At 39.9% G+C, this 13,831-nt stretch overlaps 1 protein-coding gene across 1 annotated transcript in view; it reads left to right on the top strand.

Annotated features, from left to right (window-relative positions):
* The first annotated feature begins 1,194 nt into the window (after window positions 1-1,194).
* The window catches only part of FRK (fyn related Src family tyrosine kinase), a 56,030-nt gene continuing 43,393 nt past the window's right edge, over window positions 1,195-13,831 (top strand). The window contains exon 1 of the mRNA XM_055810833.1: window positions 1,195-3,764. Within this exon, the coding sequence (XP_055666808.1) occupies window positions 3,334-3,764 (431 nt within the window). The 5' untranslated portion in view covers window positions 1,195-3,333. The remainder of the gene's footprint in view (window positions 3,765-13,831) is intronic.

Genomic DNA, 13,831 nt, shown 5'->3' with positions numbered 1-13,831 from the left:
TTTAATGTGTTGCATATTTCAAGAAACTACTTGCATTATTAATGATTTTTTAAAATAATATAGGGACCAGAAAACTAAATTTCAGTACCCATACCACAAATGTGCTGTTCTGGTAATAATAAATTCATCTTTCTCACTAGCTATTGCTGGCTGTAAGAATGAGGTGAGACTCTTGTGTCCCTCTCAAAGCGTTTTTGCTAATAAAATTCATTAATATATCTGATTAAGTCTTTCACAGCCACTTTACATCCAGTAGCTTATATATTTGGATAATTTCTGGTTTGACACTTAGCTTCCAAAACATTTCAGTAAAGATACAGAAGGCCAGGAAGCAATACAGATCTGTTTGGCCTCCTTTTGCAAAAAGAAAATATCGTGAGATGCAAGGCAAAAAACACCTAAATTAAGTCCAGAAATAGGTGCTGCAAAGGTTATCCTGCTAAATATGTAATACTAGTGCTGAGGACTCAGACAATAGTTTATATGGAAAAGCCCCTGAATATATATGATTATTGTCATTTGTTCCAAACTATGAGCATGAAAATTAGGATTATGGGATTTGTCAGATTTTATTTTTTTCAGTAAAACCAGCAAGAACATTTTTATTGGATGTTCATTTTTTTTCTTGCCTGTGATAAAATTATATAGTCTCTAAAACATAAATGGTACTGCTTTATTTTCAGAAATGCAGGAAAACCTCAAAGTCACCAGTATGGGAACAAAGACCCTGGCAGAGGCACTGCTGCAGTGTGGCCACCACAGTTCAGCCACGCTCCTGCCCCACATGGGCTTGGGAATCTGCTTAGCAGTTCTCAGCAACCCCACTCCTCTCTCTTTTTGAGGACAGTTTTAAATCTGACTAATGAATTTCATGGCTTTTTGTTAAAGTCCACTTGTTTCATAAATAAAACTGATCCTGAAGAGTTGGTTGGGAGGAAGGTAATCTGTTTTATATTTATTGATCTCTTCCAGCAAATGTCTTTCTGGTTTTCTAAAGCCAAGCACGGGACTGAATTGGTAGAGAAGATGAATTTAATGCCTGGGTTTATTTGAGATAAGATATTCATATACACAAATGTTTGTAGGCTTAAGCCCCATTCTAGCTGCAGTTATAAATATTTATCTGAGTGGTCTCAGTGAATGCAGTGATTTCTAATGCGTATATATATTGGCGCCTCAGTGTAAAGATGGGTCTTGATCCTGAAAAGAACAGTGCATGAGACTGATTCTGTGCGATGCAAGTGGCTCCATTGTCATGATGAAACTATTCTATGCAGTAGATGCATATGCAGATCTTTGCCAGATTAATGCCCAAGTTGTCAGAACCACAAAAATTACAGGAAAAGCCAATCAAATATGCAAACTGAAACCCCCCAGATTATTTAAAACAGCTTTTCTAATGTTCTCTGGTTTCAGTAAATGTAAATAATTCTTTAAATAAGACTAATGAAGATAGTTTATTTTTCAAAACCGACCTTTCCTGACCTTGGATATTGTTCTTCAGACCTAAGAAAATTAATTATCTCTTGCATATCTGTGTTCTTATTGATCTAGGTAGTAATTAGTAATTGCTGTGGGGCAAAATAATCTCCAGTAGTGCTTCAGAAACTAAATATGGTTTTCGTAATCTGAAAAATAAGCATGCCATTTTTTTTATCACACCCAAAACGTTTATTACGGATTATGAGGTTCAGTGGTCACTTAATATGCACAATACTTTCTCCTTTCTTCGGTTTCCTTTGCAGCGTTGCAGAAGAGGAGTGAGTAAGCAGTTCCTCAGTCCTCTTCAGTAGAGACGCACCTGATAGCGATAAACTTTCAATGAGACCTCTTTCCGTCATCTCACAGTCCCTAGTCCATCAGTAGTCTTCTGTCTGTGCCACTGGTCTCCCCATTCAAAGAACTGAGAGACATGATGAAAACAAGTGGCTTTGGTTTTGAAGTTATTCAGCTGGGTTTTCTTTCTAGTGAAGTGAAGCAACAGAAGTTGGCAACTCTAAACAGAGCTGAGAGACATGTGTAAATGTTTAGGAAAACAGCAGTTATTCCTGACAGGGGAAAAAAAAAAAAAAGGAGCCAGGGAGCCAGTTTCCTTTATCACCAGGAGCCATAGGTCCATGTATAGTTTTGATTGACCTGTCACCTATAAGAGTTGCCTCTTACTGAAATGCCACCACATGGTGCAGACAGGCCATCTCCTGTGCTTCCTGCTCCTGCTCCAATCACTGTGTGTCCCCCAGGCTGTGGTGATTTCCAGCTGTTATAAAGCTTGGGTTGCACTGCTGGGATGTGGCAGTTGGCTTTCCAGGCTGCTTTGCAACAGCAGTATCCAGACACCCAGGCTTGGTCTGTTTGCCAGGGTGTAGGCACTTTAGAAATGGGAACATACTGGTCAATGTAGTTTCATCGGCTTACATGGTGACTGGAAGACAGCCATTATTTTTATATGTGGTTGATATAATTAGCCAACCACCTGGGGCATTTTTTTTTTTTGCTAGTGCCTTTGTTTCCTTAATATGAAAATAAGGAATGAGCTAAAATATATTGTTGTATTACTATAAGCCACATATATTTATTTTTCCTTCTAAGAAGTGCTAAACCCGGGTCAATAAAAAAGTAAGTCGGAGGACTGGTTTGGAAGGCGCGTGCTTGGCTGGGGAAAGTTTTTGGGTGTGAGTGAGAGCGGAGGCCACAGGTGTGGTCCAGGTGAGGGCGTCTGCCAGCCTCAGGCGAGCAAAGACTTCCCACCGGGAGCTGAAACCAGTGCAAACCAGGAAACAAAAAGAAATATTCAAACTGTCCACGTCAGAGACTGCTAAGGGAACAGGCAGGTCAGCTTAGTTAATCATTACCAAGACAGGCTTCACAGACGTTCACCGCTGAGCGTGTGACAGGACCCCACCTGAGAGAAGAAAACACCCACAGCAAGCTGTAAGAGTTGAGAAGCCTCCCGTGCTTAGATGTTCTGACTGTTTTGCTGTGGGAGAAGAGGGTCCACGCTCCCCCATTGTTCCCAGAGCTTAGACCAGCACAGCTGTGGTGTTGCTTTCCTGTTCCGAAGAGGAAGTGAGAAATTCCCTCCACACACGCTCTGGCACCCGAATACTCAGGTTTCACTCCGGATCCAGGAGACGCCTGTAATGAGCTCTCAGTGGGACTTGGAAAGGAGCTTCCAGCTGTGCCAAGAGTTGTTTCATTTTGTGCCATAGGAGGAGGAGGAGAGGAAGTCCTGCAAAAAGCTAAAATGTTGATGGTGCAAAAATTGGTCTAAGAGTATCGCAACTGGGAAAAGTGAAAGTACAGTAGAAGCAGAGGAAGGCACAAGGAAACAGGATGGGAAACTTCTTTCAGAAGCACTGTGCCTGTTTGGAGCCCCACATCCCGTGCTTATTCTCGGGGAGAGACAATGAGCAGGATGAGAAAGTTGGTCAAGTTTTCGCTAACCTTGCTGTGGTAAGGCATGACTTCCAAGCAGGACAGAAAGATGGAGACAGTAAGACAAAAGAAAAACCTTTACCTCCACTGCCTGGCCAGCATCTGGTGAATATTTGTAGATTTGTGGCACTCTTTGACTATGAGGCTCGCACTGAGGAGGACTTGAGCTTCCAAGCTGGGGATAAGCTTGAAGTGCTGGATGCATCCCACGAGGGCTGGTGGTATGCTAGGCTCCTCCTGCCAACAGGGTCTGTCCGTCCTGGCTGCAGGCTCCAGGGCTACATCCCCGCCAACTACATAGCTGCTGACCAGAGCATCGAAGCTGAGCCGTGAGTAACCCACGTAACGCACACCTCAGTCTCTTTTCTGTTAGGTTAAATGGGTTTGGGACAGGAGGTTACGGCATTTTCTCTGCTGAGTAGTACCCTGCCACACTCAGCCTCCAGTGGTCCTACTGGTGATAGTGCTACTTGGCATGTGCAAGGAAAAGACTGGTCACAAGAAGATCAATTACAAAAGGCAGAGTGTTGAGGGATTTGTTTTGGTTTAAATAATTTCCCTCTCTGATACACCCTAATCACCTGTTTAAGAAGCATCTGGGAACATCAGGTTGGTTACCATTGTGATGGTTCATGCTTTTTATTTGTATAAGAGTAAGTGTGTGGCAAATGCTTCCCAGAGGGTGAAAAGATATGACTTCTGCCCCAAACAGCATTCAGCCTAATCAGCTGCAAAGTTATCAATTAACCAGAGTTTCAGGAAGCTACCTTTACACCCTTACATCTTCTTACAAATAATGAGTGAATCTCTAACATTATTTTTTAATGTTTTCCTCTATATTATTTATTTCTTCTTTGGAGGCAAATTTCTACTCTCAGGACAAACTGAACTGGACTAAGTACTGCAAAGGGCAAAAGAGTGGATATAGCAATGGAATACAAATTTAATTTGTTAAACTTTCACAGAGTTTTATTATGCAGCACATGTTTTTCTGCCCCTTCAAAACATGTCCAATCTTATTTAATATTCTGAACTAGAGCAGAAATCACACAAAATCAGTTACTTGGCTCCCTAGTGAGGGTGAGTAAGGTCTGAGTCAGCCTGGGATGCAGAGTTACTTATGTGTGTTGAAATCAGAGGCAGCATTTGCTGAAAGAGATCTGACTGCAGTTCCAGAGGTATATTTTGGCAAAAATTATCAGTGTGGAAAGAGACAGCAGAATTGGCATTCATTATTAGTCTCAGAATTAATGTTGGCTTTAGGGGGATGATGCAGATTTTCATTTAAATCTCATTTGAACCTGAAACATCATCTCCAATCTGATCTGCTCACTGTACTGCCAAGGACTAGGAAAATTGGCTCAGATATGATTATGCCAGTCTTTTACCAGTGGTAGGATTTGTGCTAGAGGCATCTTAGGGCAACTGGAAGATTCCTGTCTAACCTGAAGACCTTAATTTCCAGAGTCTGACCAGCTGTTTCTATTTCCGTATTCAGGCAGACAACCCTTTCAATGGTTGTGTTCAAAAGAATTCTTCCAATTGCAGAAATTAATCTGCAGGGAAGGCAGTTTCTGAACCACCAGAGAAATGGTGGCAGGCTCTAATTCAACTCAGCTTGGCCTTTGCTCTTTTTCAAGAACTAGTTTTATTACAAGTCATCTAAGATTTCTGCTTGCTGTTAATACTTTGAAAGTAATTTTGTTCAGTTATAGATAAAGTCTCAGCTCTTAAGGTCCCTCTCCCCTTTGTATACCTACAGTATCAAACAGAAAGTTAAATTTGCCGAATTGCATTGTTGCATAACCTCTGCTGTTTTCTTGTTAAAGAATCAGTTTTACTTCATTCTACTCTTTTTATGTACCTTTGTCCCTTTATCAATAAAGACTATGTTTTGGTGAAAGATTTTTCTTTATAGATTGTTAGAACACTGGAGAGGGGGAAACGGAGAGCTTTTACAGCTCTCAGATGAAGTCATTCCTCCAAAATAAGTTTTTAGTTTCATACCAACTAATCAGGCTAAACATGTCGTCTTTTCTCAGATTTCTTTCTAAGTCAGTTGGCTTTAGTGCTCTTCGTACATATACAAGACTGCTGTCATGCTACACACATATAACCATAGACTAACTCAGGTTGGAGAGGATCTCTGAAGGTCGTTTGAAGCAGTTGTCCCAACTCAGACATGGCCAAAATAAAATTAGATCCATATGCTTAGTTGAGCATTTCCAGTTGAGCTTTTCATCCTGGTGGTGAGGATTTTTTTGCATTGTATCCAAGTGGAATATTTCTTGCTACAGTTTCCTTCAAAAAAGAATTCCCTTGCACCCACCCTCTGCATTTCACATCTCTGTTATCCTAGTGAAACAGTAAGAGCAACAGTAATGATGGTTTAAAGAACTAACCCGTGTCCCTAAAGTAAAAGCAAGACAGTGAAAAAAGTTATTCTAACATTTCTTTAATTAAAATTCAATCCTTTAATCATATTCTCTGCCTAAACTTTAAATTTAACTTCTTTCATCTTTCTATTTTGTTTTTAATTAGCTCTCCCCTTTGGTGTTGGCCAGTTGCTCATGGCCATAATATAGACATTTGTGGAAACAGGAGAAGTTTTTATTGCATCCTTGCATCCTTTATACCAACCCTTTATGCCAGTCACAGAATTGACAAAGAATGGAAGACTTACAATCTCATGTTCACCTGCCAAAATGCATATATACCATATATTGCAGTGTGTTGTTTAAGCTTTGCAATATTTGCCAGGCACAGCTGATCAGTATTGGAGCTAGTTGAATCCACATTTCCTAGCATCAGCTCGGTTCGGTATATCTGCAGAGACAACAGGAATTTTAGCTTATTTCTGGTCAGTATCTCTATTTTACTAGATCAAGACAAACTGGCTAAGCTGTTCTTGAAAACAGACTCGATTCATGATATGACTCTTAGGAAGCTAAGAAAACCAAACTGACCATATTCTTTAGCAGCTGATTTCAACATGTTTGTATATCATTTTTTTAAAAGTGACATTCATATGCATGCATGGATACTCCATAAATTCACTTAAATAAAGGGGTAGAGGGGCATGAAATATTCTTTAAGTCATGGGATGACTTAGAGATGACAGGGCCACTGTGTACATTTAGCCAATATATGCTTGAAAGCTGCATGCAGAGCAGTGAAATTTCTTTTGCTAATAATTTCAGTTTTGTCTGTAGCCTTCAAGATTATTAACAACAAAATATGTCTGGGCCTGCCTTTTTTATCAACATTTTGACATGGTCTTTATTATAGCGGCAGTCAGAGATCACAAAGTCCATCTGAATCTGTGTTGTCCGTTCTGGCAGAAGATAATGCTAGGTAATTGCTTGTTCTCAGCAAGTGCTGCAGCAGACCATTTTGTCTCCTCACTGAAGTGTCTGTGAATTTTTTCAGGAAGAAGAGCTTTTTTGAACTTTTCCTTGGTAAGAAAGAGAATGAAGAAAAGTAAGAAGGAAAATGAGAAACTTTTCTTCCTTGTCATCCTCATTTAGATAACAGTTTTTCTTTCTGGATGTCTCTCTGACTCCATCCAATATGACTGAGGTAGTGCTGATAAGGTGGATCAATAACTGGATGAAAGGGCAGAAAGGATGTGCAATATCTCCAGTCTGGGGAAAACAAAAATTAAATACCATTTGTAACAAAGGGAATTTTCGTGTATCCTTGGCTATCAGAATGTTCAAGCAGAACTAAGAAAGAATGAGATTTCTTTACTGTGTTGCTTTCCTCAGATCAAAGTTTATTGGTAGAAATTGTATGCTGAAATTGGAGTAAGACTTTGCTGATGTTATATTTTGCTAATATATTTATGTAATATTTATATAATAGAATAAAATTAACTTATGCCAACAATCAAACACTTCTTATTTGTGCAAGGTATCTTGTTAAAAAGAAGCTTTTCGTGCTTCTGTCCTTTGGCTTGCATGTTCCCTTCCAGTGTGAATGACTCGGATTAAATCAGTAACAGTCTGTGTAAACAGAGGAAGGGGAAAAAGAAGGTAAATGCATGTCTTGGGTTCTGCCTGCTGCAGCATTGCAGTCCAAATGTGTGCTGCATAAGATTAAATATGTCCAAGAAATGCACATCTGCTATCATGAAGGCCGTTTTGGATAGACTGAGGAGACAAAGCCCTTCATTTTTATATTTACCAGTAAAGCATCTTCTTATTGCTGATCTTTTCTAGCACCTGCAGTACTCCTTATACTAACAACAACCTGTCAGGTGGAGGGATTGTGAAGGGATGGTGCCTAGTGTCTCTGGAGACAGATGTGTTCTCTTGGCCCTACCAGGGGTAGGTGGGACAAGGCAGCAGGGGAGTGGAAGCATTCATCTAGCAAACTGTAGTGACACAGTGAACTTCCACTTCATGAAGGAATAAATCCGTTACTACAAAAACCTTATTGTAATTAATATCTGACCAAAAGCAGATGCAGACTATGCTAATGATAAATTAGCAACTGTAAGTACACTTGGTGCATTTCTTCTCTCTGCATCACAGGTGGCTGTCAAAACTACGAGCCAGACAGATTTTGCATTTCTAAGGAAGTTTGAGTAAGGTTGTGTCTGCTGTATCCATGACTTAGGAATGCTTTTCTTTCTGGGTTTAGACACATAACATTTAGAAAAAGGAAAGCAAAAAATGCAGGTAGAGGTACAGTCATATAATTTAACTTGCATGTCCAGCATAGGAAGATCAGAAAGACCAATTTGACTAACACCAAAATCTGAATAAGATATAAATTTCCTTGACAAGGAGTGTGACCTTACTGTCTCTGTACTCTTTCTAGGCCTGTTATTCTGCACTATAAACAGGAACCATAGTAACATATCCACCTGCCCTTATTTTATTACTGCCAGTTGTTTTAACTAAACAAGAAAATGACATAGTGCAAATAGTTATGGACAACAAATATAGCCAGCTGTACTGTTAATTTTAACGAAGCAGAATAAAAAAACACCCTTCACTGTTCAAGTTTGATGATTTTTTTTTTTTTTAATAGAGGAAATGTAGAGTTTACTTAGAGGGGGCTTTCAGCTGCCATCCTGATGGACCTGTTGGCTGTTTATTGAAAGTTAACTTAATTCCATATGCTCATGCCAACATTATTGACACAAGACTGCTGTGCTGAGGGAAGTAAATCCACACAAATTCCTAGTACATTAGGTCAAAGAAGATCACTACAATTACTTTTAACTTTTGCCAGTTTCAGAAGATTTTTTATGTAGGTATTTTCCAGCTGGTGGAAATCAAGCCCTAGACCTAAACAATGAAACCTCACCAGTCAATTCCATGATGAGTTTTTTAAGCAACCCTTTGAAAGCAGAAGTGACTTGAAGGTTATTTTTGTTAATCTCCATAATTCCTTCACCTTCTGTGACCTGATTCAGCTTTGATTATTTCATACATTGACTGAATCCTAGTTACTCTATGTGAACAATAACATGTTCACTGGGCTGACCTGTTTCAGACTTTCTGCAAAGTCAGGCTTATGGGGTTTCTTTGGTTCTTGTGGGTCATTTTTCAAAGTGGCATTTAGAGCAAAAGTGTCTACAGATTATTTTAGAAGGGAAGCCTTATATTCCACTGAACACCTCAGAAAACAATGTAATCCACAGTGGTTTCTGTGCATTCCATCTCTCCCCCTCTGCTAATTCCTGTCTCTGTTACAGTACAAAGTCCTGAGGACACCACCAGAATCAGCACTACCCCTCATACTGGAAGGAACTTGTAAAAATTTTTCATTGCTAACATGACTACACAAAGTGGTAGTAGGTTGTTCTTGGAACCTCTTACGTTAATTATGAAAACTATTCTCATATAGTGTTTTGGTAGGAAAGATTTATTTATCACCCATTTTTGTATTTATTATATATCATTGAATGGCTGTATATGAAATTATTTGAAATTCCATCTTTTCTTTCAATTGATATACTTTATGTATGTGCTTTTGTGTGTGCATGTGAACATACATACAACATAGAGAAAGTTTCTGAGAGTGATACTTTTAAGGCCATGCAAAACAGCCTTTTGAGACAAGGTGTGCACTGCAAAGCCAGAAGATCATGCTTTTGATGTTTTTTGGCCTTGGGTACATAGCATCTGAAGCACCCAAAGTCTGGAACTGCCATGCATGTTTTGGGGTGCCTCTCTTGAATTTAAATGATTGAATACTACAGAAAGACCATGATTTTAATCACTTAACTTCTTTAGTTGTAGTTGAGCATTCCAGTGCTGTTTTCAATCACATCTCAAACTTTGTCTTCATTTCTGCTCACTTCTTAAATACATAAAGGTACACTGAACACAAAAGAAGATGGTTTACAGAACTGTGAAATGTCAGATTTTGTCAAGTGCCAGCACTGTTTACACATCGATGTGTATACCCATGTTCAGAAAATGTATGTCTCTGCTCAGAAAGGTAGAAGGAATTATGGCACTGTAGATGAGCAGTTCATGCCAACTCGTACAATTTAGATCACCTATTTTCTGGCAGTGTGGTTTTCTACACATAATATTGTCTATTCAAAGTCTGAGAAGTGAAGAAATTTCTTCCTACCTTGTCTTTATTTGAAATTAGTGTGTATGTTATACATTATAATAATGATATACTCCTTTCCATTACCTTGTGAAACATTTGACAATAAATCACACAAAGACCAGATACAATGTCCTTAAAACCTGGAGACATAGTCAGGTAGCTTTTCTTATGGCACTGTGAAGCCCAGGTGGCCTTTACAGTGCCTTTTAGGAAAACAAAGACCATATGCTGGTCAGAATAATTCAATAGTCCTGTTTGATATTTTTTCTTCAGACTCAGTAGGAATAAGCATTGTGTGTGTTAGCCTAGATTAGTTGGTCTTGAGCAATGTTGTTGGCAAAAACATTTACCAGGTATTGTACAAAGGTTACTGTTTCCTCAATAGTTGTCTTTGACGGCTCTCCGCGCAGCACAATACAGAGCTGTGCAGAGCTCAGTAATCTCTGAGCAGGTTTAGAACTGAAAAATAGTAACCAACAGTTCAGCCAGGCTAAGAAGTCCTAAAGCTGAGCTGATTTTAAACAAACTAGGTCAGGTCTCTCTGTGAAGAATTATTTTATAACATGTAAAAAGCATGGTTGGTTATAGAGGACTTCGGGGCTTTCTTTGTGTAAGATCGTATCTGTACTGAAGAGATTAAGTCATAAAAACATAAGAGATACTCTATGAGGTCAAACCAATGGCCCCTTTAACCCCCTTACTCTGTTTCAGAAAGGTTTCTATGAAAAGTGCACAGGCCCATCCACTTTCTTTGATCTGTTCCCTTTGTACTTCACCAGAGGCTGGGACTGTTGTATAAGCAGTGTCAGAGGGTACATCACAGCCACGTCTAATTATGGACCTATTGTCAAGTCTGTTTACCAAAAGCGTAGGTGTTGACACTGCACAGTTCCTTATTTCTGTCTGTGGGCAATGAGCAAGCTATCGAGAAAAAACCCCAAACAAACCCAAACCCACCAAAACCCCCTTTCATCTCTGAAGTAATCCTAAACAAATGTTTGGCTTTTTTTCTGGATTGGTGGTTGCTTAGTCATGAGTGACTCAAAAAACCCCATGCTCAAAATAAATTGGCATAAAAGGAAATGGTAGCGCTGCACAGGTCCTTGTGAAATTCAGGGAACAGTCCTTTACATGTCACAGCGATCTGTCCTGTCTGACCTAATGCACCCAAGTCAGCCAGGGCTGCAGACCTCAGTGACTTTACCCTCACAGATTTACCCATCAATTCATTTTACCTCCTACCAAAGATACAGAGCTAAATCCAGGATATGTCCTATTTTTATCTTACAGACATTAGCTTCTAACGTGAGGTTATAGCAGAGGTGCCTTGTGCAAACATTATAATAATTATGCAGACTTCCAGTAGCCTATTTTAGACAACACAAAATTTACCTGCACTATAATTGTTAAACACATTAGTAGAGAAAATACAATTAATCGGGTTTCAGGTGTTTTTCTGTAATGTTTTGATCCTTTTCAAGTTATGCAAAATATACATAGTAAAGAAAGAACACAATTTATTAGGTGATATTTAAAAAACCCTCAAAATATTATTACACATTTATTAATGTATGTAAGAGAAAAAAACAATTTTCAGTGATTTTTAAATATTATATAAATATTAAATATTATATAAATAGTATTATTTAGGACATATTTGAAGACCCTTCTTGTGTTAGAACTCTAAGAATAAGAGATTAGGTTTTTTTAGTTAAGAAGCTTATTCTCCATTGGAGTTTTCTTATATGTTGACATTCAGATTTGTACCTCATAACTATGTAAAAAAACCCTTGAGTTACAAGCACATCTTTTCAGTTTTCAATTCTCCAGATGCCTAGAATTCATCTGGAAATAGCTTTTCAGAAGATCAAACAAAATATTGATCCTGAGTGCATTCCTTTTCTTTATCACTTAAACCAAATGGAAATACATACATTTCTTCTGTGCTGATACACTAACCTTAACTGATGAAAACTGGAAAAAGAAAGCAGTAAATTAAATAATAAGTGATGGTTCCGTAAAGGATTGCACTAATTGACATTTTCATTACTTCTGTGCAGACTGCTCTATAACCTATAATATTTTGTTATAAATTTACCTGCAGTAATGTTGGTAAACATATTCCCTTAGCTTTTTCTCACTAAAGCAGATACATTGCTAGTTAATTAATATTTTTGTCCCCTGTATTTATAGCACAAATGATTTTACAGCACGCTTTTTCTAACCTCACTGCAAAAGATACCTGAGACTCACATGTGGGAATGAATATGTACCATGAATTCTGGAAATGATGAGAAGTCACAAACCTCAGTCTTCCTTTTGAAACTACTGATCTTTTCAGTTAGTGGAGGTTTCTGTTAAGGGTATGTGGAAGGAGTCTCTGCTCCTTTAAGTGTATGTGGTGAAAGAAGCCATACACAAGAACATGCAGAGACAAATCTGAGGGACATGTGAGAAGGGAGGTATGATGAGGACAAGCCTGCTCAGTCTTACTTGCTGATAAGGATATGTCAAGTGTGGGAATGTTTGTTTTTCAGGATCATTACCTGAGGACCTTGCCAATAAGGAAAGGGAGGGAGAGAAACACACAGAGACAACAAAGATGGCCAACTAATGTTGACAAAGACAATAATCAGAAATAAATCCAGTCAGTTGCAGTAATTGATGGGCTATCAAGAAATGGCAGGCAAACTCTGTCCTTGCAACTGATAAGGATGCAAACCTGGGGGTCCAGGATGTTGGAGGGGATTCTGTGGGGCTATGTCAGTGATGAAGGTTTAGGGAAAAAGGTCAGGGAGGAGCAAAGAAGGAGTAGACAGAGAGGGGTATCAAAGTTGCTGTTCATGTGTAAAATGGGGCCAGTCAATACACTTAGTCTGGCTGAGCCCTGTGCCTGGTCACCGCACTCTGCCCTGTCTTCTTGTTAAATCCTTTTGTGACTCTCTCTCTGTGTAACCTTACCCTCTGTCTCATGTGTGAGTGCTGCAAGGACTAAGTGCCACTTGCTGGGGGGACTGGTGTGACTGGGTACTGGGCCAGCAACGGGAGCTGGAGGCAGGGTGTGGGTGTGCCTGGTCTGTGGTGTCAGCTGCTGGAGCGAGTGGGGTCTCAGTGCCAGATGCTGGAGTGGACGGGGGTCTTGGCCACCAGCCACTGGGGAATGTCTGGAAACCAGCTCCTGGGGGACCGCCGTGCATGAGGTGAGTGTGGGTGAGGGGCTGGGATCAAGGCAGGGTTGTTGGATGGAGAGACAGGCTGTGCTGCTATTTGAAGGAGGGATCTGCAATGTGCATGTGCTTGTAAATTAGAGGGAGGGAGAGTGAGTGAGAGTGTGTGTGTGTTTACACAGTTACTAGTGACCGTCTGGTTCTGCCAGCCGAAGAGGAGGAGGAGGGGACCGTGCTTGTGTTTTACATGAGTCCTGTACATGGGCGCTGTTGAAGGCAGTGCCTTGTCTGTGGCAGTCTGTGTGACCGGCCATGTCTGTGTCTTCCCTATGCGTCTGTGTGTCTCTGAGACACATGCTCAGCTGCACCACTGGTTGAACATGCAAACGGGAAAGCGGCAGCCACATCCCTCAGCATGGGCAGAGATGCTGTGTCCCGGGGCTGAGCTCCAGTAGCTGAGCAGGAGGTCTCTGTGCCACAGTGGCTGGAGGAGGCAGCTGCTCCTCAGTTCCCTTAGTTGTCTCCTTTACCTCCACTTCAAAAGAGAGAGTCTTGGCTTTATGTTGCTTTTATTGTATACTTTTCCTAAACTCCTACTGATTTATGAATGTTTAGAAGTGTGTATATATTTCCAGCCACTGACATGGATGAAT

The sequence above is a fragment of the Falco peregrinus genome, chromosome 7 (genome assembly GCF_023634155.1).
Source record: "Falco peregrinus isolate bFalPer1 chromosome 7, bFalPer1.pri, whole genome shotgun sequence".
NCBI lineage: Eukaryota > Metazoa > Chordata > Aves > Falconiformes > Falconidae > Falco > Falco peregrinus.
Note: the sequence above shows the minus strand (reverse complement) of the source record. Positions and strands in the feature narration are given on the sequence as shown.